Source organism: Saccopteryx bilineata, chromosome 4, assembly GCF_036850765.1.
Source record: "Saccopteryx bilineata isolate mSacBil1 chromosome 4, mSacBil1_pri_phased_curated, whole genome shotgun sequence".
Lineage (NCBI taxonomy): Eukaryota > Metazoa > Chordata > Mammalia > Chiroptera > Emballonuridae > Saccopteryx > Saccopteryx bilineata.
Window position 1 is genome coordinate 128,041,702 of NC_089493.1, and position 27,661 is coordinate 128,069,362.

The 27,661-nt window shown below is 42.0% G+C and overlaps 1 protein-coding gene across 2 annotated transcripts in view; it reads left to right on the plus strand.

Annotated features, from left to right (window-relative positions):
• Nucleotides 1-27,661, plus strand: part of ARIH1 (ariadne RBR E3 ubiquitin protein ligase 1) — a 125,388-nt gene that overhangs the window by 32,069 nt on the left and 65,658 nt on the right. Inside the window, exon 2 of one of the 2 annotated variants that reach the window (XM_066278062.1) lies at nt 23,535-23,602. The exons of the other annotated variant lie outside the window; for it this stretch is intronic. Coding sequence (XP_066134159.1) covers nt 23,535-23,602 — 68 coding nt within the window. The remainder of the gene's footprint in view (nt 1-23,534; nt 23,603-27,661) is intronic. 2 annotated transcript variants of the gene reach the window in all.

Here is a 27,661-nt window from a genome sequence, read left to right on the forward strand (position 1 = left end):
TAATTTGTTTCATAGCTGAGTTCGTGACTCAATTGACTCGACTGTCAAATCGAATTTCCCCATTTAAATTAATGGGAATGCAATTAATCAATTCCAGCCCCCCAAAACTGCATGAACTTTTTGTTTTATATGCTTTTAAATAAGAAAATGTACTTTATAAATAACATATATATACACACATAAGATATAACGTAAAGAAATAAACTAGTTTATGAAGTGTATTTACCTACAAGGAGATGCTGGTGGAGATGGAGGAGACATTAGCATAACAATGGCCCTTCCCAAGCAGGAAGGTAATTAGCAATTTCATAGACAGCTGCCCAGCACCATTTCTAACAATAAAAGTGAGCAAACTCAGCCCTGGCTGGTTGGCTCAGTGGTAGAGTGTCAGCCTGGTGTGTGGAAGTCCCAGGTTCGATTCCCAGTCAGGACACTCAGGAGAAGCGCCCATCTGCTTCTCCACCCTTCCCCCTATCCTTCCTCTCTATCTCTCTCTTCTCCTCCCGCAGCCACACTCCATTGGAGCAAAGTTGGCCCGAGTTCCGAGGACAGCTCCATGACCTCCTCCTCAGGTGCTAGAATGGCTCCTGCCGCAACTGAGGAACACCCCAGATGGGCAGAGCATTGCCCCCTGGTGGGCATGCCAAGTGGATCCTGGTCAGGCGCATGCGGAAGTCTGTCTGACTGCTTCCTCGCATCTAACTACGGAAGAATGTAAAAAAAAAGTGAGCAAACTCAAAATACAAATTTTACAAGCTCATTTGCCCAACAATAATCATTTTCTTCACTGACTTTTGGCTTTTTCACCACACTTTCTTTTATTTAGAGGCCATTTCAACAAAAACCTTTCCATGGAAGTTTGTTTGCTTCTTTCTCCCTTTCAGGCTATCTAGTGGAGGGTGGTAGAAGCTTGTTGTAAGGCCAGGGGCTGCTGCCATTGTAGCCATTCACATGCAAGTTCCCATTAGATTCAGGCAGACGGTAAAGAAACAGTGGAGCTAAAAACTGGTAGGCCATTACTTTATTCAAGACTCGTACCAGCCCATGAGCAAATAAATACACACAGGGCTCCAAAACCCTAACACATTCTCCGGTTCCACAACCAGGAGAATGTTCTGGTTTTTCCTAGAATCAAAGGCCCACCAGTCTCAGTCACCTCTGGTTCTCCATCTGCACACCTTCTCCCTTCTCCTCTCTGCACAAACTGTTTTATTCTTCAGCACCCTGCCATCTTGGCTTCTCCTTCAGCACCCTGCTTTCTCTCTGCTCTCCAAATATGGCTTCTCTCCCTTCTCCGTCTTCTCTCCTTTTAAAACTTTATTGGCGCAAAAACCTCTTCTCTAGCCAGCATTAGCATTATAATGGCCCTTCCCAAGCAGGAAGGTAATCGCAATTTTCAGTCAACTGCCCTGTTCTGAAGATAAGCACACACATTGCTGCCCAATGCCATTTTTAACAATAAAAGTGAACAGACTCAAAAAACACAAATTTTACAAACTTATTTGCCCACAACTTGCGATTCAAATATCTCGTGACTTAAAGCAAAAAAATCCCATGAGTGACTGCTTGTCTCTCAAATTGCTCATGATTTAAAGTGCTTGTGAATCAAGGTACCACTGTAGTTTTTTGGTGGAGCCCTTGGGGTTTCTATATACAGGATCATGTCATCTGCAAAAAGTGGTACCTTTATTTCTTTCTTGATATGGATGCCTTTTATTTATTTTTTCTGGCTGGGACTTCCAGCCCTATATTGAATAAGAGTGGAGAGAGTGGGTGCCCTTGTCTTGTACCAGACTTTAAAGGAAAAGCCTTCAGTTTTTCATCAGTTATTATGATATTGGCTGATGATTTCTCATTGATGGCCTTTATTATTATGTTGAGGTACTTTTTCTTTCTTTTTTTTTTTTTTGTATTTTTCTGAAGCTGGAAACAGGGAGGCAGTCAGACAGACTCCCGCATGCGCCCGACCGGGATCCACCCGGCATGCCCACCAGGGGGCGATGCTCTGCCCATCTGGGGCATCGCCCTGTTGCAGCCAGAGTCATTCTCATTCTAGCTCCTGAGGCAGAGGCCATAGAGCCATCCTCAGCATCCGGGCCATCTTTGCTCCAATGGAGCCTTGGCTGCGGGAGGGGAAGAGAGAGACAGAGAAGAAGAAGAGGGGGAGGGGTGGAGAAGCAGATGGGCGCTTCTCCTTTGTGCCCTGGCTGGGAATCGAACCCGGGACTCCTACATGCCAGGCCGACACTCAACCACTGAGCCAACGGCCAGGGCCAGTACTTTTTTTTCTATACCCATTTTATTGAGTGTTTTAAACATAAATGGATGTTTTATCTTACTAAATGCCTTTTCTCTATCTGTTGATAGAATCATATGATTTTTGTCCTTTGTTTTGTTGATAGTGATGTATTACATTGATCGATTTGCATATATTGAACCATCCTTATGCTCCTGGAATAAATCTCATTTGAACATGGTATATTATTATTTTTGTTTTATTTTTTGTGACAGACGGGCAGATAGGGACAGACAGAAGGAAACATCAATTCTTTGTTGCAGCACCTTAGTTGTTCATTGACAACTTTCTCATTGACTGCTTTCTCATATGTGCCTTGACCGGGGCTAGGGGAAGAGGGGCAAAGTAAGTGACCTCTTGCTCAAACTAGCGACCTTGGGCTTCAATCCAACGACCCTGTGCTCAAGCCAGATGAGCCTGTGCTCAAGCCGACAGCTTCGGGGTTTTGAACTTGGGTTCTCCGTGTCTCAGTCCCATGCTCTATCCACTGTACCACTGCCTGGTCAGGCAAAGTGTATTACAACTAGTGCTCGACTTATGACCACAATTGGTTTCGACAGACCGGTCGTAACACGATTTGGTCGTAAGTTGAGTAGGCTATATGTACAGTACTGTGAAATGTTATAAAAATCTTTAAGTCATATTTTATCATAATTTTATTTTATTATTGTTATATATCATAATTTTCTCTGTTCATTTTATGCCATTTGTACCATCTCTACACCATTTTGTTTCTTTTTATATTTGCCAGGTTTAAGTAAAACACTGCATTATCAATACAACTGGTTTAATATTTGCAAAGACAATTTCATCTTGGTAGACATTTTGGGAGGGGTTTGATGAAAAATATCCAAGACACAAAACACAAATTGCTGTACCGAGTCTGGGATAACAGTTGAAATGGTGCATGCGGAGATGGTAGTGCTGCCGGAAGCTGGTCCGCACTGTCGTACACCCAGCTGGGCAACGGTTGCGCTGCCAGACACAGAGCAGTCGTGGCTAGCGATTGTGGTCATAAAGTCGAATGGTCGTAAGTTGCATAGGTCATAAGTCGATCAGTATTTGTATTTTTTTAAATGTGTTGTGGTATACGAGTTGCTAGTATTTTGTTTAGGATATTTGCCTCTGTATTTCATTTGAGATATTTGTCTGTAGTTTTCTTTTTCTGTAGTGTCCATGCCAGGTTTTGGTATCAGGGTTATGTTGGCCTCATAAAATGTGTTATATGAAGTATTGCTTCTTTTATTTTTCCCCTCCTTCTTTTCAAGTGAGAGGAGTGGAGATAAACGCCCACATGTGCCCTGACTGAGATCCACCTGGCAACCCCTGTCTGCAGCTAATGCTCTGCCTGTCTGGCGTCATGCTCACTACTGAGGTTTTGTTAGCACTTGAGATGAAGACTTCACAGAACCATCCTCAGCGCCCAGATCTGATGTGCTCTGACCAATTGAACCATGGCTGTGAAAAGAGAAAGGAGAGGGGAGAGAGAGAGAGAAGGGCGAGGGGGAAGGTTGGAGAAGCAGATGGTTACGTCTACTGTGTGCCTTGCCCAGGAAACGAACACAGGACATCCACATGCTGGGCTGATGCTCTACCACTGAGCCAACCGGCCAGGGCTTCTATTTTTTGGAAGATTTTAGGATAGATACCAGATTTTCTCTGAATGTTTGACAGAATTCAGTAATGCAAGCATCTGGTCCTGGGTTTTTATTTTGGGGGAGGTATTTGATAGTTGTTTCTATTTCATCCCTGCTATAAGGTCTATTTAGGTTTTCCATTTCTTTGTGACTGAGTCTAGGAAGACTGTATAGTTCTAGGAACTTATCCATTTCTTCTAGATTGTTGAATTTTGTGGCATATAATCTTTCATAGTATTCTAGCATGATCCTTTGTATATCTATGATGTCTGTGGCAATTTCCCCACTTCCATTTTGGATTTTGTTTATATGAGTTTGTTCTCTGTTTTCCTTAGTGAGTCTAGCCAGGTGTTTGTCAATTTTACTGATCTTTTCAAAGAACCAGCTCTTTGTTGTATTATTTTTTTCTGTAGTTTTTGTTCTCTATTTTATTTACCTCTGCTCTAATTTTTACTGTTTCCTTCTGTGACTTTGGGTTGCCTTTGTTCTTCTTTTCCTAGTTCTTTAAGATGTGATGTTATTTACTTTGGATCTCTGTTTCTTAATATAAGCCTATATTGATATAAACTTCCTTCTTATTACTACTTTCACTGCATCCCAGAAGTTTTGATACGTCATGTTGTCATTCTCGTTTTTCTGTATGTCTTTGAATCTCTGCTTTTATTTCTTCTTTGACCCAGTCTTTTTTTTTTTTTTTCTTTCTATGAAGCTGGAAACGGGGAGAGACAGACTCCCGCATGCGCCCACCGGGATCCACCCGGCACGCCCACCAGGGGCGAGGCTCTGCCCACCAGGGGGCGATGCTCTGCCCCTCCGGGGCATCGCTCTGCTGCGACCAGAGCCACTCCAGCGCCTGGGGCAGAGGCCAAGGAGCCATCCCCAGCGCCCGGGCCATCTTTGCTCCAATGGAGCCTCGGCTGCTGGAGGGGAAGAGAGAGACAGAGGAAGGAGGGGGGGGTGGAGAAGCAAATGGGCGCCTCTCCTATGTGCCCTGGCCGGGAATCGAACCTGGGTCCCCCGCACGCCAGGCCGACGCTCTACCGCTGAGCCAACCGGCCAGGGCCCAGTCTTTTGTTTTTTTAATTGAGAGGTGGGGAAGCAGAAAGACTCTGGCATGTGCGCCCCAACCAGGATCCACCCAGCAAGCCCCCTGCTAGGGGAATGCTCTGCCTGTCTGGGGCCATTGCTCCATTACGCAGAAAAAACTGAGCTATTCTAGCACCTGAGATGAAGCCACAGAGCCATCCTCAGTGCCTGGGGCCAACTTTGCTCTAACCAATTGAGCCATGGCTGTGGGAGAGGAGGAGGAGGAGAGAGAAGGGGATAGGGGGAGGGATGGAGAAGCAGATGGTAGCATCTCCTGTGTTTCCTGACCGGGAATTAAACCTGGGACTTCCACATGCTGGGCCAATGCTCTGTCACAGCCAACTGACCAGGGCGACCCAGTCTTTTTTTAAAAGTATGTTGTTTAATTTCCACATATTTATGGGTTTCTTTACTTTTTGCAGTTGATTTCTAAGTTCAGAGCCTTATGGTCAGAAAATATGGTTGGTATAATTTTGGTCTTCTTAAATTTGTTGAGGATGGTTTTGTGGCCCAGCATATAGTCTATCCTTGAGAATGTTTTATGCATACTGAAAAAGAATGCATAATCTGATGTTCTGGGGTGAACTGTTTTGCAAATGTTTATTATGTCCTTTTGGTCTTGTGTGTCACTTAAGCCTGCTATTCCTTTATTGATTTTGTTTGGTTGATCTATCTAAAGCTGTCAATGATGTGTTGAGATTTCTAACTATAGTATTAATGTGTTTTTGTGTGGGTTTTTTTTTTTTTTTAGTTCTGTTAGTAGATGTCATATATTTTGTTGCTCCATGATTCGGTGTGTATATATTCAATGTGATGTCTTCTTGATATAGTGTCCCCTTTATCTTAATGATTTGTACATCTTTATCTCTTGTTACGTTTGTTGTCTTGAAGTCAGTATTGTCAGATACAAGTATGGCTACACCTGCTTTTCTGGAGAATTGTTTTTCAACCTTTCACTTTGAGTCTACTTTTATCCTTGCAGCTTAGATGTGTCATCTCTTGTAGGCACCATATTGTTGAGTTTTGTTTTTTGATCCTCTCTGCTACTCTGTGCCTCTTTATTGGTGAGTTCAGTCTTACATTTGGCGTAATTATTGATGCATGAAGATTCCCTTATCCATATTATGTTTTGTTTTATGGTAGTTCTGTGTCTCATTTGGGTCTTTTTCTTTGTTTCTGTCAATTTTTGTTTGGTGGTGTTCCTTATTTCCTATGTTTCCTCTTATTTTAAGCTATGTGTTTCAGTTTTGTTTTTTTTTTGTGGATGGTTACCATTAGATTATTGAGTAAAAAATTCTCATAATGGCCTGACCTGTGGTGGTGCAGTGGATAAAGCGTCAGCCTGGAATGCTGAGGTCACCGGTTCAAAACCCTAGGCTTGCCTGGTCAGGGCACATATGGGAGTTGATGCTTCCTGCTCCTCCCCCTGTCCTCTCATTCCCCTCTCTCTCTCTCTCTCTCTCTCTCTCTCTTTCTCTCTCTCTCCTCTCTCTCTAATAAAAATGAATAAATAAAATCTAAAAAAGAAATTCTCATATACACAAGAATTCTTTGTCTTATGAGTGCTTCTGCCCTCCATCCTCCTTTGCTTTCTTCAGATCTTTATGCTTTTCCCTTTCATGTTGTTGTTACAGATTATCCTTGTTTATATTGAAACCTTGTTGCAGCTATTGTAGTTTTGTGTTGTTTTGTTTTCTGTGTGTGTGTGTGTGTGTGTGTGTGTGTGTGTATGTGAGAGAGAGAGAGAGAGAGAGCGAGCGCGAGTGTGTGGAAGAGAGGGAGACAAAAGACAGAAAGGGAAACATGAGAAGCATCAGTTACTCATTGCGGCTCCTTAGTCTTAGTTGTTCATTGACTGCTTTCTCATACGTGCCTTGACCAGGGGCTACAGCAGAGCGAGTGACCCCAGGGTCAAGCCAACAACCTTGGGCTCAAGCCAGTGACCATGAGGTCATGTCTGTGATACCATGCTCAAGCCAGTGATCTCACGCTCAAGCTGGTGAGCCCGTGCTCAAGGCTTGGGGTTTCAAACTTAGGCCTTTGTGTCCCCTGATGCTCTATCCACTACTGCAGTGGTCGCCAACCTTTTTTGGGCCACGGACCGGTTTAATGTCAGAAAATATTTTCACGGACCGGCCTTTAGGGTAGGACGGATAAATGCACAAAATAAAATTATGCGACCGGTGTAAAAACTGTAGTATTTTTAAATATAATTGTCGAACTTATGAGACAAGCATCAAGAGTGAGTCTTAGACAGATATAACAGGGAATCTGGTCATTTTTTCAAAATAAAACGTCATTCAGACTTAAATATAAATAAAACGGAAATAATATAAGTTATTTATTCTTTCTCTGCGGACCATTACCAAATGGCCCACGGACCGGTACTGGTCTGCGTCCCGGGGGTTGGGGACCACTGCACTACGCCACTGTCTGGTCAGTCATGGCACTTTAGTTTTTATTTGATTGCTTCTCATATGTACCTTGACTGGGGTTGCTCTAGCCGGGTCAGTGACCACTTGCTCAATTAAGTGACCAGAGGATCATGATAATGATTCTTTGCTCTAGCCAGCAACCCTGTGCTCAAGCTGATGAGTCTGTACTCTATACAAAGAGACTGTGCTCAAGCCAGCGACCTCAGGCTTCCAGACCTGGGTCCTCAGCATCCTAGGTCGATGCCCTATCCACTGTGCCACCACTGGTCAAGCAGTGTTTTGTTTTTTGTACCAGGTAATATAACCCCCTTGATTATTTTTTGCAATAGGGGTTTTCTGGTGATATAGTTCCTCAGCTTTTGTATGCCCCCCCCCCCCCATCTCTCTGCTCCTCTTAGCAGACAGAAACCCAGTCAGTATGGGCTTCTCCCCCATCTGGAGCCCTATCATGAATGTTTCTTATCTTTCACCTCCCTCCTTGCTTTTATCCTTCCCACCTTTCGTTGAGTGGATGCCTGGATCTTTCAGGCACGACTCTGAGCCCAGCTGGGGTTCCTTTGTTGAGGTATAGCTGTTTAGTATATCGAAACTTCACTTGGAGAGATGAAGGGTATTTCTCATGGTGCTGTTACTCTGATGTCTGAAATTTTACCTTTTTAAAAAAAAAATTTATTGATTGATTTTATGGAGAGGAGGCAGTCAGAAGTATCAGCTCTTAGTTTTTGCTTTAGCTCTTCATTGTTTGCTTGTTGTGTGTCTTAATTGAGCAAGCTCAGGGTTTTGTACCAAGTGACCTCAGCATTCCAGGTCAGCAATCTATCTGCTGTGCCACTACAGGCCGGGCTGAAATTTCACTATTTTTACATGTAAGTGGAATACTGTATACTGCTTGGTAACTTTTCTTTTTCTTTTTTTTGTTTTGTTTTGTTTTGTTTACATTAAGTGGTATTTCATAGATATCCTTCCAGGTCAGTGCATACAGATAAATTTTCTCCTTGGTTTTTTAATAGCTGCATAATACAGGATATCTCAAGAAGTACTGTGGGTTTAGTTATGGACCACTGCAATAAATGAATATTGCAGTAAAGTGACTCACGAGTGTTTTGATTTCCCAGAGCATGTGCAAGTTATGTTTCTATTATAATGTAGTCAGTTTTTCAACCACCAATCCATGGACCAGCATAGACTCTATAATCTTCATACAGCATCAGAAGTGGTTAGTTAACTCTTTTGTGACCAGCACAAAATTTCTGGCAGACCAGCACCATAAAATCACCGCTGTGGTCCATTAAGTGTGCAATAGCATGTGTCAAAAAAATGTACGTAGCTTAATTAGAAGTAGTTTGTTGCTAAATGATGCTAATTATCATCTGAGCTTTCAGAAGTTATCTTTTTTTTGATAAAGGTTCTTGCTTCAGAGTTGGTGGCTGCTGTAGTTTGGGCTGCTGTGATAGTTGCTTAAAATAAGACAATAGTGAAGTTTGCCATGTCCACTAACTCTTCCTTTTATGAATGATTTTTATGTGGCTTTCAGTACTGTTTAATACTTTCTTGGGGGGGTGGTGACAGTGAGAGAGAGGGACAGATAGGGACAGACAGGAAGGGAGAGATGAGAAGCATCAATTCTTCATTGCAGCACCTTAGTTGTTCATTTATTGCCTTCTCATATGTGCCTTGACCAGGGAGGGGCTACAGCAGCATGAGTGACTCCTTGCTCAAGTCAGTGACCTTTGGGCTCAAGTAGTGACCATGGGATCATGTCTGTGATCCCATGCTCAAGCCAGTGACCCTGGGCTCAAGAGGGATGAGCCCACATTCAAGGTGGTGACCTCTGGGGTTTCAAACCTGGGTCCTCTGTATCCCAGTCCAGTGCTCTATCCATTGTGCCACCGCCTGGTCAGGGTGTTTTATACCATTTTATCCAGAGTAGAACTTCTTTCAAAATTGGAGTCAGTCCTCTAAAACCCTGATGCTTTTTCAACTAAGTTTATGTAATTAATATTTTAAGTACTTTGTCATTTAAACAGTCTTCATGGCATTTTTACTAGAAGTATATTCCATTTCAAGAAACCACTTTGTTTGCTCATCTATAAGAAGCATCTACTTACCTGTTTAAGTTTATTATCATGAGATTGCAGTGGTTTGATCACATCTTCAGGCTTCATTTCTAATCCTAATTCTCTTGCTATTTCCACCGCACCATATCTGTAGTTACTTCCTCCACTGAAGTCATCACAAGGACTGGAATCAGCTTCTTACAAAAGCCTGCTAAAGTTGACATTTTGACCTCTTTCCTGTGAACCATGAATGTTCTTCATGTCATCTAGCATGGTGGAGCCTTCCCAGAAGATTTTCAGTTTACTTAGCTCAGATCCATCAGAGGAATTACTATGACAGCCGTAGCCTTTTGAAAGTTATTTCTTAAATAATAAGAGTTCAAAGTAAAAAGTACTCCTTTATCCAGAATGGATGTTGTGTTAGCATTACAACATTAATCTTGTACATCTCTGTCAGCTCTTGGGTGAACAGGTGCTCTGTCAATGAGCAGTAATATATAAAATTTTTATGTATATATATATATTTTTGTTGTTGTTGTTGTTGGTTTTTTTTTTGGGGGGGGGGTTGGTATTTTTCTGAAGCCAGAAACGGGGAGAGACAGTCAGACAGACTCCCGCATGCGCCCGACCGGGATCCACCCGGCACACCCACCAGGGGGCGACGCTCTGCCCATCCAGGGCGTCCCTATGTTGCGACCAGAGCCACTGTAGCGCCTGAGGCAGAGGCCACAGAACCATCCCCAAGTGCCCGGGCCATCTTTGCTCCAATGGAGCCTTGGCTGCAGGAGGGGAAGAGAGAGAGAGGAAGGAGAGAGGGAGGGGTGGAGAAGCAGATGGGCGCTTCTCCTGTGTGCCCTGGCCGGAAATCTAACCTGGGACTTCTGCACGCCAGGCCGACGCTCTACCACTGAGCCAACCGGCCAGGGCCATTGGTTTGTTTTTAAAAGGGAAAGAGAGAGGCAGGCAGACAGATAAGAAAGGAAAGAGAGGAGACTACAGGAAGGGGGAGAGAAATGAGAAACATCAGTTTGTAGTTGCGGCACTTTAGTTGTTCATTGATTGTTTCTCATTTGTGCCTTGTGGGTGGGTGGCTCCAGTTGAGCCAGTATTTCCTTGCTCAATCCAGCGACCATGGGATTATGTCTATGATCCTGTGCACAAGCCAGTGATCTCAGGGTTTTGAACTTGGGTCCTTAGCATCCTGGGTCAATAATGAGAAGCGATGTGTTGTTTTTTTGTTTGTTTGTTTTTTGTCTTTTTTTATAGAGACAGAGAGAGAGTCAGAGAGAGGGATAGATAGGGACAGACAGGGAGAGAGATGAGAAGCATCAATTATCAGTTTTTCGTTATGGCACTTTAGTTGTTCATTGATTGCTTTCTCATATGTGCCTTGACTGTGGGGCTACAGCAAACTGAGTTGACCCCTTGCTCAAGCCAGCGACCTTGGGTCCAAGCTGGTGAGCTTTGCTCAAACTACATGAGCCCGCGCTCAAGCTGGCGACCTCAGGGTCTTGAACCTGGATTCTCCGCATCCCAGTCCAACTCTCTATCCACTGCGCCACAACCTGGTCAGGGGAGAAATGATGTTTTGAAAAGCATCTTTTTCTCAGCAGTGAGTCTCAACAGTGGGCTTAAAGTATTTAGTAAACCATGTTGTAAACAGATGCACTGTCATCCAGCCTTTGTTGTTCCATGTATGGAGCACAGAGTAGATTTAGCATAATTTTTAAGGGACGAGGGTTTTTGGAATGGTAAATGAGCATTGGTTTCAGCTTTAAGTTATGACCTAATGTAGTTCCCTAACAAGAGAGTAGACCTATCCTTTGAAGCCTTGAAGCTGGGCATTGGTTTCTCCTTTCTAGCTAGGAAACCCTAGAAGGAATCTTCTAATATAAAGCTAGTCTGTTTACATTGAAAATCTTTTGTTTATTATAGCCACCTTCATTTATTTTCTGAGCTTGATCTTCTGGATAACTTCCTGCAGTTTCTACATCACTTCCTCCTTTACCTTGCAGATTTATGTTATGGAGATTTTTATTTTCTTCATTAACTACATCTGCTACTTCAATTTTTCTTCTGCAGTGTTCTTACATCTTTCAGCCTTTATAGAATTGAAGAGAGGGCCTCATCTGGATAAAGCTTTGGCTTAAGGGGATGTTGCAGCTTCTACCTAGACTTCCACAACTTTCTCCAAATCAGCAAAAAGGCTGTTATGCTTTTCTAACATTCATGTGTTTACTGGAGCAGCACTTTTAATTATATTTAAGAACTTTTTCTTTGCATTTGCAACTTGGCTGTTTGGCATAAGAAGCCTCGCTTTAAGCCTTTCTTGGCTTTCAGCATGACTTCCTTCCTAAGCTTTATTATTTCTAGCTTTTGATTTTAAAGTGAGACTTGTGATTCTTTCACTTGGACCCTTAGAAGCCATTGCAGGGTTATTAGCATAATTTTTTTTTTTTTTTCATTTTTCTGAAGCTGGAAACAGGGAGAGACAGTCAGACAGACTCCCGCATGCGCCCGACCGGGATCCACCCGGCACGCCCACCAGGGGCGCCGCTCTGCCCACCAGGGGGCGATGCTCTGCCCATCCTGGGCGTCGCCATGTTGCGACCAGAGCCACTCTAGCGCCTGAGGTAGAGGCCACAGAGCCATCCCCAGCGCCCGGGCCATCTTTGCTCCAATGGAGCCCTGGCTGCAGGAGGGGAAGAGAGAGACAGAGAGGAAAGCGCGGCGGAGGGGTGGAGAAGCAAATGGGCGCTTCTCCTGTGTGCCCTGGCCGGGAATCGAACCCGGGTCCTCCGCATATTAGCATAATTTTAATATGTTATTATGTCTCGGGTGATAGGGAGAGATAGAGAACCTGTGACAGGGAGGTGGAGTGGAGGGAGAAATGTGCATTGGTGGAGCAGTTAGAACACACACATTTATTAATTTCAGTGACTTATGTGGGCACAGTTCGTGGAGTCTTAAAACAGTTACATAGTAATATCAAAGATCACTGATCATAGTTCACCAAAACAAATAGTAATGAAAAGTTTCAAATACTGTGAGAATTAACACCAAAATATGACATAGAGACACAAATTGAACAAGTGCTGTTGGGGAAATAGACCCAGTTGACTTGCTTGAGTCAGGCTTGCCACAGATCTGCAATTTGTAAAGAACACAGTGTCTGCAAAGCACAATGAAGCAGTGTTCCTGGATTGTGTACTAAGTGTGAATATAGCATAATTTATAGACAGTATCCTCTTGGGAAGATGTAGGTTAGTTTTGCTTATTGTCTTTCCAAATAATTTACATGTGAAATTACCTACACTTGCATATTTCTTTTCTTTCTTTCTTTCTTTCTTTCTTTCTTTCTTTCTTTCTTTCTTTCTTTCTTTCTTTTGCAGAGAGAGAGAGAGAGAAAGAGAGAGAGAGAGAGAGAGAGTCAGATAGGGACAGACAAGAAGGGAAAGAGATCAGAAGCATCAAGTCTTTGTCGCGGCAGCTTAGTTGTTCAGTGATTGCTTTCTCTGATATGCCTTGACAGGAAGGCCACAGCAGAGCAAATGACCACTTGCTCAAGCCAGTCACCATGGGCTCAAGCCAATAACCATGCAGTCATGTCTGTGAACCCATGCTCAAGCCGGCAACCTTGGTGTTTCAAATCTGGGCCCTCCGCTTCCCAGTCCGACTCTCTGTCCACTGTTCCACCTGCCACTGTCTGGTCAGGCTTGCATATTTCTGTTGGTTAGATTCCAGAAGTGGAATCTCTTTTAGGTTATTGAGCATTTAACATTTTTATCAGTTCAACCAAAATTCTCACAGAAGTTTTTACCAAAGAATGTTGTCAGTCATCTAACATGTTATGGGCCATTTCCCCACACCTTTCTTATTGGATATTATCAGATTTTAACATCTTAACCAGGCCTTGGCTAGTTGGCTTCGTGGTAGAGCATTGGCTTGCCGTGTGGAAGTCCCAGGTTCAATCCCTGGTTGGTGGACACACAGGAGCAGCGACAGTCTGCTTCTCTCTCCCTCCATTGCCCCCTTCACTTTCTCTTCCCCTCCCACAGCCAGAGGAATTTTACCTTTTTGTTTATGTAATAGTGTCATCTGATTTTTATGTCAGGGTGATGCTGGTCTTATAAAAGTAATTGGGAAGTCTTCCTCCTCCTGCCTTTTTTTTTTTTTTTTTTTTTTTTGTGACAGTCAGACAGAGGGACAGATAGGGACAGCCAGCCAGGAACGGAGAGAGATGAGAAGCATCAGTTCTTCGTTGTGGCACCTTAGTTGTTCATTGATTGTTTTCTCATATGTGCCTTGACCCGGGGGGGGGGGGGGGTGGCTACAACAGACTCGAGCCAGCAACCTTGGGCACAAGCTAGTGAGCTTTGCTCAGACCAGGTGAGCCTGTGCTCAAGCTGGCGACCTTGGGGTCTCAAACCTGGGTCCTCCACGACCCAGTCTGATGCTCTACTCACTGCGCCACTGCCTGGTCAGGCTTCCTCCTTCTGCTTTTGAAGATTTTGTATAGAATTGATATAGTTTGATTCCTTAAATGATTGTCCCTTTACCAGTGAAACCATTTTGGTCTTGAGCTTTTTTGTGGAAAGGTTTTAACTGCACATTTGGTTTGTTTAGAGAGGAATATTTGTGTTAATGTTTCATCTTCAGTGAATTTTAATAGTGTCTCAAAGATATAAATGGTCTGTTTCTTCTTAGTTGTGAATTAATGAGCAAAGAATTGTTGATAGTAGTCTCATTATCCTCTTAATGGCTAATAGGATCTGTATTGATATTTCCATCTTTCATTTCTGAAATTAGTCATTTCTGTTTTTCTTGGTTAGTCTTTGTTAGAGTTGTATTGATTTCAATAATGGATTTTGGTTTTATTGATTTTCTCTGGTTTCAGTCTTATTGACTTACGCTCTTTATTATTTCTTTTCTTCTGCTGTAGGTTTTAGTTTGCCCTTTTAAAAAAGCATTTGTGACTTTTTAAATAAAACCATTTAATACAATAAATTTTTCTCTAACGATTTTAGCTTCGTCCCACAAATTTCCTTCAGAACTTCCTCCTTGACCCCTTTGGTTTATTAGAAGATGATTTAATTTCCAAATAGTCTGTCTTCCTCTTTAGTGGGTTACTGAGAGAGTAATAATGAAATCTCTATGTATAATTGTGAATTTGTGTTTTTTTTTCACGTCTATCAGTTTTTGCTCCATTCTTAAGCTTTTTTGTTTTTGAATGTATACATTTAAGATTTTTGTGTATGTGTGTGTGTGACAGAGGGACAGATAGAGACAGGCAGACAGGAAGTGAGAGAGATGAGAAGCATCAGTTCTTCATTGTAGCACCTTAGTTGTTCATTGACTGCTTTCTCTTATGTGCTTTGACCAGGGGGCCACAGCAGAGCGAGTAACCCCTTGATCAAGCCAGAGACCTTGGGTTCAAGCTGGTGAGCTGTGTTCAAACCAGATGAGCCTGCGCTCAAGCTGGCCACCTCAGGGTTTCGAACCTGAGTCCTCTGTGTCCCAGTCGGACACTTTATCCACTGTGCCACCGCCTAGTTAGGGTGTTATATTTTCTTGATGAATGTACCTTAATCTCTGCATACCATTACATTGAAAAATGGGTTGTTATGGGCAACATACATAGTTTTACCTTTTTGGATACACTAAGCTATCTATCTCTGTTTTTTATTTTATTTAGAAGCATTTTATTTCTTTTTTTAAACTGAGGTATAATTGACATAAAACATGATTCAATTGTTTTAAACTTTTTTTTTTTACTATTTACATTTAATGTGATTATTGGTGTAGTTTGTAGACTTTCTAATTAATTGTTTCTCTTTTCCTTTCTTCCTTTGGATTGAAGTTTTAAAAATATTCCACTTCATATATCTATTGGCCTTTTCAGCCATAACTCAGTCTTTTTCTTTCTTAATTTCTATTTTTATTTTAGTTTTTATTTATTTTTTCACAAGCTAGAGAGAGGGGGACAGATAGGGACAGATAGACAACAAGGGATAGAGATGAAAAGCATCAATTCTTTGTTGCGGCACCTTAGTTGTTCATTGATTGCTTTTTCATATGTGCCTTGACGGGCGGGGTGGGGTGTGTGTGTGCTCTAGCCGAGTCAGTGACCCCTTTGCTCAAGCCATTGACCTTGGGCTTCAAGCTGCGACCCCACACTCAAGCCGGATAAGCCCATGCTCAAGCTAGTGACGTCGGGGTTTTGAACCTGGTTTCTCTACATCCCCCACCGATGCTCTATCCATTGTACCACTGCCTGGTCAGGCTTATTTTATTTTTATTTATTTTAGTGGTTGCTCTAGGGCTTATAATATAAAATAATTGTCTTCACATTTTAAAGTATTTTACCACTCCAGGTAAAGCATAGAAGCCTTATAGCTATATAGATGATTTTTCTCCCAGTCCCTTTATATTATAATTGTCATATGTGTTACATCTATATACATTTAACACTTCCCTCTTCCATGACATATTATTTTTAATTTTTTAATTTTTAAATTTTATTTATTGATTATAGAGCAAGGAAGGGAAAGAGCAAGACAGGAACATTGGTCTGTTCCTGTATGTGCTCTGACCGGGTATTGAACTGGAAACCTTTTGTGCTTCGGAGCAATGCTCTAACCAACTGAGCTATTCAGCCAGGGTGACATATTATAATTTTTGGTTTCAGCAGTTTCATATATGTTTTCAAGAACTTAATAGGAGAGAAATGGTGTATATATTTACCCATTTACCACTTCTGTTGATCTTCCTTTTTCCCTGAAGGTCCAAGTTTCCCTGTTATCATTTCTCTTCCACTTAAAGAACTTCTTTTAACATTGCATTTAGCCTGACCAGGTGGTGGCACAGTGGATAGAGCGTCGCCTGGGATGCTGAGGATCTAGGTTCAGAACCCCAAGGTCACTCACTGGCTTGAGTGCAGTGCAAGCTTATCTGGCTTGAGCGTAGGATCATAGAAATGACTCCATGGTTGCTGGCTTGAAGCCCAAGGTTGCTGGATTGAGCAAGGGGTCACTGATTCAGCTGGAGCCACCCGTCCCCTTTGTCGAGGCACTTCAATATGCCCCGAGAAAGCAATCGATGCACAACTAGTGCCACAAGTACAAGTTGATGCTTCTCATCTCTCTCTCTCTTCCTGTCTGTCTGTCTCTAAAAACAAACAAAAATAAAACATTTTCTTTAGAGCAGGTTTGCTGGCAATGGGCTCTCCTAGTTTTCTTTTGTCTGAGAATATCTTTATCTTCATTCCTGAATTGTGCTTACACTGAATATAGAACTCTATCTAGGCTTACCAGTATTTAATAATATTACACGGGGCTCTGAGAGACTGTTTTAAAAGGTTTTTTTTTTCTTTTGTTATAACAGGATAATTTCTACTGCTGTATCTCTAAGTTCACTGACTCCTTTGTTATCTTCTTTTTTGCTATTGAGTCTGTCCAGTGAATTTCTATTTTTTTTTGTTCTAAAATTTGGTTCCTTTTTTATTATTTATTTATTTATTTTAATAGAGAAAGAGAGAGATGAAGGGACAGAAAGGGCTGGACATACAGACAGGAAAGGAGAGAGATGAGAAGCGTCAATTCGTAGTTGTGGCACCTTAGTTGTTCATTGATTGTTTCTCATATGTGCCTTGACCGGGAGACTCCAGCCAAGCCAGCCATTGACCATGGGGTATGCCTATAATCCCATGCTCAACTTGGTGAGCCTGCAGTCAAGCTAGCGACCTCAGGGTTTTGAACCTGGGTCCTCAGTGTCCCAGGCCTATACTTTACCTGCTTCATCACCAACTGGTCAGGCTGTTGGTTCTTTTTTAGAATTCTTTTTCTTTCCTAAGAATTTTTAGAATTTATTTTAAGGTTTTCACCCTTACCTAATAGATGATGTTTTTCATTTCTGCTTTTAAAGTCTTTGATAATTCTAACATCTGGGTCATTTAGGAGTCAGCATCTGTTGTCTTCTCTTTGAGAATTAATTGGTCAGATTTTTAGTTCTTGCTATGATAATTTTAGAATCTGTCTTGGACATTTTGAATATTATGTTGTAAGACTTTCCATATTGTTAAAATCCTTTGGAGAATGGTAGGGATTTTTGTTTTAGTTTAGCCAACCCAGTGAGGTTTATTAGTTGAAGTTCTTAGCCAGTGGTTCAATTATCTGTTCAGTTTTTACAGATTTTGCTTTGTTAAATCTGCCCCTTCCATTTCCATTTAGATTGCCTAGGACAGTGGTTTTCAACCTTTTTACACTTTGGGACTAGTGAAAATAAAATTATTTCAGGGATTGCTAAGGCAGAAATCACCCTGAGCATAAGCAAATTTGACTAAGATCATTGGGTCTATAATCTTCATACAATATCAGGATGGTTAACTTTTGGACCAGCATGAAATTTCTGGTGGACTGATCTGTGGACTGGTTGAAAAACATTGGTCTAGGAGTTAGGCAGCGATTTATATCATAGTTCTGTTTCTGAAAGCCTCTCTGTACTTCTTTGGCTGTGTTTGGCACATGCACAGCTTATAGGGGAGCCCAGAAGTTGGTTCACATACAGAATTAGGAAATCTATTTCTCCATCTTGCTCTCAGTGATTTCCCCTGTACTCTCTGGCTCCCAGGGACCTTTTTTTCTTTACTAGAACCAGAAACACGGGGTTCTCTCAGTTTTAGTGTCCTGCCTGTCAAGTCTTGAGGTGAAGTGGCAAGAGAAAAAAATAATAATAATAGGGGACTTCTCCACACTCCTCACAACAGTGACCCTTTTCCTGATTCCTCTATTTAGAGCAGTATTTTCTCTTGGTTTCCAGCGGTCCCTCTGCAGCAGGGTAGTTTCATGGGTGGGGCTGGCTTAAGCACAGGGTGGGGAGAAAGGAATTCTTCATTCACTAGGAACCTTTTGCCCTATTCCTCTGGCCAGGAAAGATATGTTCTAAACAGTTGTTGCTGCTCATACCTGCTGCAATTTCTCTGTTTGGTTCACCCTTGGTTCAAGGCTGTGAAGCAAAGGAGAAAAAATGACCAAGATACTCACCACTATCTTATTAGTTGTTCTCCACCTCCCTCCTCACTCTGCCTGCTGTTATTTAATTTTTGGAGTACTTGCTAGTTGTGTTTTGTCCAGTTTTTAGTTGTAGTCAATGGAAGAAATAGACACTAAAGTGAACTTATTATTCCATCTTGGCAAGGATCAGAAATCAGATTGCTTTGTTTTGAAATAAATAAACATTATTAATGTATAATTTTTATATTACTAAGTGTACCCATTTTAAGTGTATAGTTTAAATTTTTATAGACGTTTTCCTCATATAACTCATCACATTCAAGAAGTAGAACATTTTCAGTCCTTCAGAAACTCCTTTATAACTCTTAGCATTTTGCCATTCACTGCTCATCCTATCCTGAATTACCCACCCTTTGATGGAGCTTGTAGAGGAGTTTTAGACATATGACTAGTAGTTAAAATGAGATATTTAATATTCCTTTAGGTTCTACTAAGTGGAATAATTTGAGGGGATATTAGATACAGATTGCCTTTGGCTAGAATTCACAACTGTTCTACTCACTTAGTTGCATGGTATTTGGTAATTTTTGTAACCTTTTGAAGCCTAGTCATAGTTTTCTTATTTAAAAATGGGTTGCCAGGCCTGACCAGGCAGTAGTGCAGTAGATAGAGTGTTGGACTGGGCTGCAGAGGACCCAGGTTCGAAACCCCGAGGTCACCTGCTAGAGTGAGGGCTCATTTGGCTTGAGGATGGGCTCGGCAGCTTGAGCACGGAGTTGCTGTCTTGAGCGTGGAATCATAAACATGACCCCAAGGTCACTGGGTTACTTGCTGTGCTCTAGCCCTCTGATCAAGTCACATATAAGAAAGTAATCAATGAACAACTAAAGAGCTGCAGTGAAGAATTGATGCTTCTCATCTCTCTCTCTTCCTGTCTGTGTTTGTCCCTGTCTCTGTCAAAATAAGTAAAAAAGTAAATAAAATATAAGTGGGTGGTCAGTATATATACCTTACTGAGTGCTTTGAGAATAAATGAGATGTATAATGTACCTTATTCAGGGCTGGGCATACAGTAAATGTACAATAAATATTATTCTCCCATTACTTTTATATGCAATGCAGTGCAGCTATTTCAAGCTAGCTGCACTGAAATAGTGACGGAGACTTCTTAATTATTTAATTAATTATTTCTTTAAAGAGAGAGAGGTGGGGAGGTAGTGAGACAGACTCCTACATGTGCCCTGGTTGAGTTCCACTCAGCAAACCTTTCTGGGGATGATGCTTGAATACTGAGGTATTTTTAGCACCTGAGCTAACACAGTCAGACCAACTGAGCCATCCTTAGTGCCTGGGGCCATGCTTCAACCAATCCAGCCGCTGGCTGCAGGAGTGGAAGAGGGAGAGATGGAGGAGTGGGAAGGGGAGAGAAGCAGAAGGTTGCTTCTCCTGTGTGCCCTGACTCAGAGATCAAACCCAGGATATCCATAGGCCGGACCCATGCTCTATTCATTGAGCCACTGCCAGGACCCCAAATATATTTAATTAGTGTTATAAAATATTCCCTGCCTCCATAACTCAGAGCCCTGATAGAATATATTTTGGCATTATCATGCCACTGTGGCTTAGACAAAAAAAATTTTTTTCAGTAACATCCTGTTAGGAAAACATTTGAGCATATATCTTCAATATAGCATGTACATTATTGAACACACAGAAATTCTTATTTTATTTATTTTTATTGGTAAAAAAAGGTTTGAGACAAACTGACAGCATATGCTGGGGAGGAAGAGCTTTACATGCTCTAAAACACACAAATTTTTAAAGAATGAGCTAAAAATAGAAAAGTCTTTCCTTCATCCTGGGGAACCACTGATCTGATTTTCTGAATTCCTTTGGCAATGTGGAGGCTGTACCCCAAACCTAATAAATCAGTATATGGATGTGTAATCTAGGAATTGATGTTTAACAAAACTTTCCATAGTAAGGTTTGTGTGTGTGTGTGTGTGTGTGAGAGACAGAGACAGAGACAGAGACAGAGATGGACAGATAGGGACAGACAGAAAGGGAGAGAGATTAGAAGCACCAGTTCTTCATTGTGGCATCTTAATTGTTCATTGATTTCTCATGTGCCTTCATGGGGTGGGGGGGAAGGGTGTAGCTACAGCAGAGACCTCTTGCTCAAGCTAGCAACCTTTGGACTCAAGCCAGTGACGACCCCCCCCCCCCCCTGCTCAAGATGGTGAGCCTGTGCTTAAGCCAAATGAGCCCGCGCTCAAGCTGATGACCTTGGGGTTTTGCTCAAACCAGATGAGCCCGCGCTCAAGCTGGTGACTTCGAGGTCTCAAACCTGGGTCCTCTGAATCCCAGTCTGATGCTTTATCCACTGTGCCACCACCTGGTCAGGCTGCATAGTAAGTTTTGATGAACCAGTAACAGGTTTGGGAACCTCTGGTTGGGATTAATTTTTTTTTTTTTTTAATTCAGTGAAAGGAGAGGAGGCAGAGACAGACTCCCGCATGCAGCCTGATTAGGTTCCACCCGACAAGCCCACTAGGGAGTGATGCTCTGCCCATCTGGGGTATTGCTCTGTTGCTCAGCAACCAAGCTCTTCTTAGTGCCTGAGGCAGATGCCATGGAGCCTTCCTCAGTGCCCAGGGCCAACTCACTAATAGAGTCATGACTGCAGGAGGGGAAGAGAGAGAGAAAGCAAGAGGGGGAGGGCTGGAGAAGCAGATGGGTGCTTCTCCTGTGTGCCATGACTGGGAATTGAACCCTGGACATTCACATGATGGGCTGACGATCCACCACTGAACTAATTGGCCAGGACCAGGACCAGGTCCAATTTTTTTTGTGTGTGTGTGTGTGTATTTTTCTGTAGTTGGAAACGGGGAGGCAGTCAGACAGACTCCTGCATGCGCCCGACCGGGATCCACCTGGCATGCCCACCAGGGGATGATGCTCTGCCCATCTGGGGCGTTGCTTTGTTGCAACCAGAGCCATTCTAGTGCCTGAGGCAGAGGCCATAGAGCCATCCCCAGCGCCTGGGCCAACTTTGCTCCAATGGAGCCTCGGCTGCGGGAGGGGAAGAGAGAGACAGAGAGGAAGGAGGGGGGGGTGGAAAAGCAGATGGGTGCTTCTCCTGTGTGCCCCAGCCGGGAATCAAACCCAGGACTCCCGCACGCTAGGCTGACGCTCTACCACTGAGCCAACTGGCCAGGGCCAAGACCAATTTTTGATAGTGGACTCAAACACAAAAAGGCACCAGCAACATAAAGTCAGAGAGGACATTTGCCTTCCTTCCTCCTTTTTCCTCCTTGTAAGTTGAGGCTTAATTCCTGACACATTTCTCCCTGGGCACTATCTAGTGTCAAAGAAGAGAATATAGTGTGTTGGATGCCACAAAGTTGGTCACACGTTTCTAGTGAATACTACTAAACTTAATTCTGCCAACTAATAGGATTATTGCCCTTATTTTAGATACGACTAAATCTAAGTGAGTAACTTTATTTAAGTTGTAGGCAATCTTATTGTGAAAACCTGTTACCAAACTGAGAGTTAAAAAATAAATTGTTGAATCACACTTTCTATGAAAGAAGTGGGCACATGACAATGTCTATATATTCTGTATAAATAAACATTATAATTGAGGATCTAGTAATAGGTTTCTTTTCACATATTAAATACTTTATTTTCTCATGTATAGGATGTACCCCTTTTCCAAAAATTTGGGGTCTAAAAACTGGGTGTGTCTTATACAGTGGTTGTACACTTTTTTTACTTGCATTTTGCGCTTGTTTTTGCACTCATTGTTGAAGACGATTCATCATCAGACACAGATGAGGACAAGCTAATGGATGGGAGTTTTGACAATGATGAAGAGTTGTATGAATTTTATGATGAATAAAACTTGAGTTGGCCTGACCTGTGGTGGCGCAGTGGGATAAAGCGTCGACCTGGAACACTGAGGTCGCCGGTTCGAAACCTTGGGTTTGCCCGGTCAAGGCACATATGGGAGTTGATGCTTCCTGCTCCTCCCCCTTCTCTCTCTCTCTGTCTCTCTCTCTCATTCTTCTCTCTCCAAAAAATCAATAAATAAAAAATATTAAATACAAATATTTAAAAAAAAACAAAAAAAAACTTGAGTTTAGTGACTTTATGTGATACATTTTTTTTCCCCTTCAAGTTTCGGGTCCTAAAATTAAGGTGCATCATCTTACACATAGTGGCATCTTATATATGAGGAAATCGGTGTAATGTAAAATGTACCCAGAATGGTGGGTGGATGAATGGGACTTATCATGTTTAGGGGTGTGTGAATATGTGCGTTGTTCCTGTGACAGATGGTATTGTTGAGAAGAACAGATAGAGATTTATTTCATAGCATGATTTTTATATAGGATTACTTTTTTTTTGGTGACAGAGACAGAAAGAGACTGATACTTAGGGACAGACAGACAGGAAGGGAGAGAGATGAGAAGTGTCAGTTCTTTGTTACGGCACCTTAGTTGTTCACTGATTGCTTTCTCATATGTGCCTTGACCGGGACGCTACAGCGGAGTTAGTGACCCTTTTTTCAAGCCAGCAACCTTGGGTTCAAGCCAATGACCCTGCGCTCAAGCTGGTGAGCCTGTGCTCAGGCTGGATCCCCACTCAAGCTGGCGACCTCGGTGTTTTGAACCTGGGTCCTTTGTGTCCCAGTCCGATGCCACCACCAGGTGAGGCAGGTGTTAACTTCTAATTGCAAAAAGTTTATCTTAAATAGTGCTTGATTTTTTATTTAATTCCTTTTTTAAAGTCTGCTTTAGAATTTCACAGAAACCTGACTTACTGGTGTGGCTTATTATTTTTAAATAGTCTTGATCTTACAATTTAAATTTTATATTTTTTAGGAGGATAATAAAATACCTTAGGAAAGGAAATTTGGGTGGAGTGTTAAAAATTCAACCTAAAAATTCACTAAATGTCAATGAAGTGCTATTACCTTAAAATGACTTTTTTTCCCCCTTCTTTAGAATCCAGCAACTATCACAAGAATACTCCTTAGCCACTTCAATTGGGATAAAGAGAAGCTAATGGAAAGGTAAGGAACTATCATGTCAGCTTTGTACTTAAAAGTAACACAGAGAGCCCATTGACCAGAACTTACAAGAAGCAAGTAAGGAGTTGCTTTATATTTACCAATATGTGAACAGACCAGTGTGCAAGTAGTATCTGCTTTAATCTCTTATATTCTCCATCTGCAAATCTAGCAATAAATTTAGTGTTAAGAGAACTCAGGCTTTTAATGTTTCTCATTTTATTTTGGATGTCAGGTTGCAGACTCTACTTCAGTATCCTCTACATATCTATCCTTTTGAATACTAAGAACTAAAAGTAGGTTTTCAAAAACACTTGATACATTCTTGGAACACATGAATAAGATCTTTTAATTACTTAAAATTTCTTGTGCATAAACTTTTAAATGTATGTTAGGTGTGTTAATGACATTTATTCAGTAAAAACAAAATGCAGTTGCTCAGGGTATCCTGGTTACCAAAACAGCCGTTTGAACTGATTTTTTTGTATCAGTGCAAGATAATGTTCCATTGGAGATTTATAAAAGATATTCTCTAAGAAAATGTTTCTGGTTCTGAAAGAAAAGACATTATTGGTACAGAGAATGATATTAACTGCTGCCGTTCTTAGTGTTTTTCTCTTCTTTAGATTGGAAATTTGGAGTACTTATTAAGGTGGTGTAGGGAACAGCCTCTATTCTCTTAGCCTTATTTTATCAGTCTAAAAATAGCAACCCTAATTTTAATTTAAAAATTACAACTAATTATTGGGAACTAAGAACCCAAATATTGTGAAAAATAACTATTTCTCATTTGATTTTAAAATTGAATTTACCTAATTTCTCATACCCTACACCTCAACTACAATTTAATGACAATAGTATTATCAATTATTGAGCCATCTGTGCCAGGCATTATTTTATTTTGTCATCTTTATAGGTTTATGGGGCTAGAAACTATTATACCCACTTAATTGATGCAGAAACTAAGACTTAGATCTTTTTTTTTATTGATTTATAAGAGAAATATGGGAATGGGGGGAGAGAGGCATCATCTCGTTGTTCCACTAGTTGTTCTATATAGTTGTGCACTTGTTGGTTGTTTTTCATATGTGCCCTGACTTGGAATTGAACCCATGACTTCAGTGCTCAGAGATGATAGATTCTCTGTCCACTAAGCTACCTATCCAGGGACAGATTTAGATCTTAATAATATATTTACCTGAGTTTTGTAACGCAAGAAGTTAGCACTAAAATTCAGGTTTGTTAGACTCCAAAGCTTATGTTCTTAAACACATGCTATATATATATATGCCATGACTCATGAAGAATAAAATCTTTATTGACTAGTGTGATTTTTTCAGGCTTATTTTATGGAACCTCTTTTATAAAGAGGATTTTCATTGTTTATATCTGGTATGCTTCTAATGAACTACATATACTCATTATTTTTTTCTTTAAGAATTTTTTTCCATTGATTTGGGGGGGGGGAGAGAAGCAAGAAGCATCAACTAATTCTATTTAGTTGTGCACTCATTGGTTGCTTCTTATACAGTGTGTCCGTAAAGTCATGGTGCACTTTTGACCCGTCACAGGAAAGCAACAGAAGACAATAGAAATGTGAAATCTGCACCAAATAAAAGGAAAACCCTCCCAGTTTCTGTAGGATGATGTGGCAGCATGTGCGCGTGCGCAGATGATGATATAACACCGTATATACAGCGGAGCAGCCCATGGCCATGCCAGTCAAGATGTAGACAGTACAGAGGAAAGTTCAATGTGTTCTGTGGCTCGCTAAATTTGAATCCATGACCAAAGTGCAACGTGAATATCGGCGCGTTTATAACAAAGTGCCACCACATAGGAATAATATTACTTGGTGGGATAAGCAGTTGAAGGAAACTAGCAGTTTGGTGGAGAAACCCCATTCTGTTAGTCATTGACGAGTCTGTAGAGCAGGGGTCCCCAAACTACGGCCCGCGGGCCACATGCGGCCCCCTGAGGCCATTTATCGGGCCCCCGCCGCACTTCCAGAAGGGGCACCTCTTTCATTGATGGTCAGTGAGAGGAGCACATTGACCATCTCATTAGCCAAAAGCAGGCCCATAGTTCCCATTGAAATACTGGTCAGTTTGTTGATTTAAATTTACTTGTTCTTTATTTTAAATATTGTATTTGTTCCCATTTTGTTTTTTTACTTTAAAATAAGATATGTGCAGTGTGCATAGGGATTTGTTCATAGTTTTTTTTATAGTCCGGCCCTCCAACAATCTGAGAGACAGTGAACTGGCCCCCTGTGTAAGAAGTTTGGGGACCCCTGCTGTAGAGGCTATACGGGATAGCTACCTAAGGAGCCCTAAAAAATCTGTGCATGAGCCCACATCCATCTGCACTGAATAAGTATGAAACTGGGAGAGTTTTCTTTTTATTTGGTGCAGATTTCACATTTTTGTTGTTGTTGTTTTTAACTGAAGTTGGAAACAGGGAGGCAGTCAGACAGACTCCTGCATGTACCCGACCAGGATCCACCTGGCATGCCCACCAGGGGGCGATGCTCTGCCCATCTGGGGCGTCGGTCCGTTGCAACCAGAGCCACTCTAGGGCCCGAGGCAGAGGCCACAGAGCCATCCTCAGCGCTCGGGCCAACTTTGCTCCAGTGGAGCCTCGGCTGCAGGAGGGGAAGAGAGAGACAGAGAGGAAGGAGAGGGGGAGGGGTGGAGAAGCAGATGGGCGCTTCTCCTGTGTGCCCTGGTCGGGAATCGAACCCGGGACTCCTGCACGCCAGGCCGACGCTCTACCACTGAGCCAACATGCCAGGGCCCAGATTTCACATTTCTATCATCCTTTGTTGCTTTCCTGTGACCGGTCAAAAGTGCACCATGACTTTATGGACACACTGTATGTGCTTTGACTGGGGATTGAACCTCAGTGTGCAGGGATGAGGTTTTTCACTGGGCCACCCGGCCAGGGCCTAGTTTGTTTCTTGTTAATTGTCTTCCTCTAAAGATATTTCAGATTGTGCTTAAATGTGGTAAGTATTATAAAGTTGGTGGCTTCTGTGAAACTTCTGTGTATGAAGTTTCTTCTCTGGGTTAATTTCAACTTTTTTCTTTTCATCTGAAGATGTTATTGGGTACTTAGAAATCTTTAGTGTTTTTAAAATCAGTACACACTGTTTTTGTCACATTTAATGAGTTTAAATTAAATCTTATGTTGACTATATTACTGACACATTTTATTTTATGATTACTTATATGTTTAGGTTAACTACTGCTATTGTTAAGTTGTGCTTTATATTTACCATGGCTTTTCTTGGGTTATATTGTTGCCTTCTTCCAGCCCAATAATTTTTTTTTTGTTTTTTTTGTTTTTTGGGGGTTTTTTTGTATTTTTTTGAAGCTGGAAATGGGGAGAGACAGACTCACGCATGCGCCCTACCGGGATCCACCTGGCACGCCCACCAGGGGTGACGCTCTGCCCACCAGGGGGTGATGCTCTGCCCCTCCGGGGCGTCGCTCTGCCGCGACCAGAGCCACTCTAGCGCCTGAGGCAGAGGCCAAGGAGCCATCCCCAGCGCCTGGGCCATCTTTGCTCCAATGGAGCCTTGGCTGCGGGAGGGGAAGAGAGAGACAGAGAGGAAGAGGGGGGGTGGAGAAGCAAATGGGCGCTTCTCCTATGTGCCCTGGCCGGGAATTGAACCCGGGTCCCCCGCACGCCAGGCCGACGCTCTTCCGCTGAGCCAACCGGCCAGGGCCCACCCCAATAATTTTAAAGTTACGTATTTTATTGTAGTGGTAGTGTTGTTAGTGACCATCCATAATCCATACTTAAAGCTATAAGTTTGTAACAATATTTGATTACACTATTCCTGTTTTTGCCTTGCACAAGAAAAAATTGTAGGGTACTTTTCTTCTCTATTCTTTTATCCCCTCAGCTTGATCGATTGGTATTTAAATCTTTCATTTGATGTTAAGTATCTTTGCTCAATATGTTTTTTCTTCTAATTTGTTTCTTGCATCCCACTATTTTCTCCAAATTTACCTTTTATCTTAGAGTATATTGTCATTTAAGTCAAGGTTTGTATGT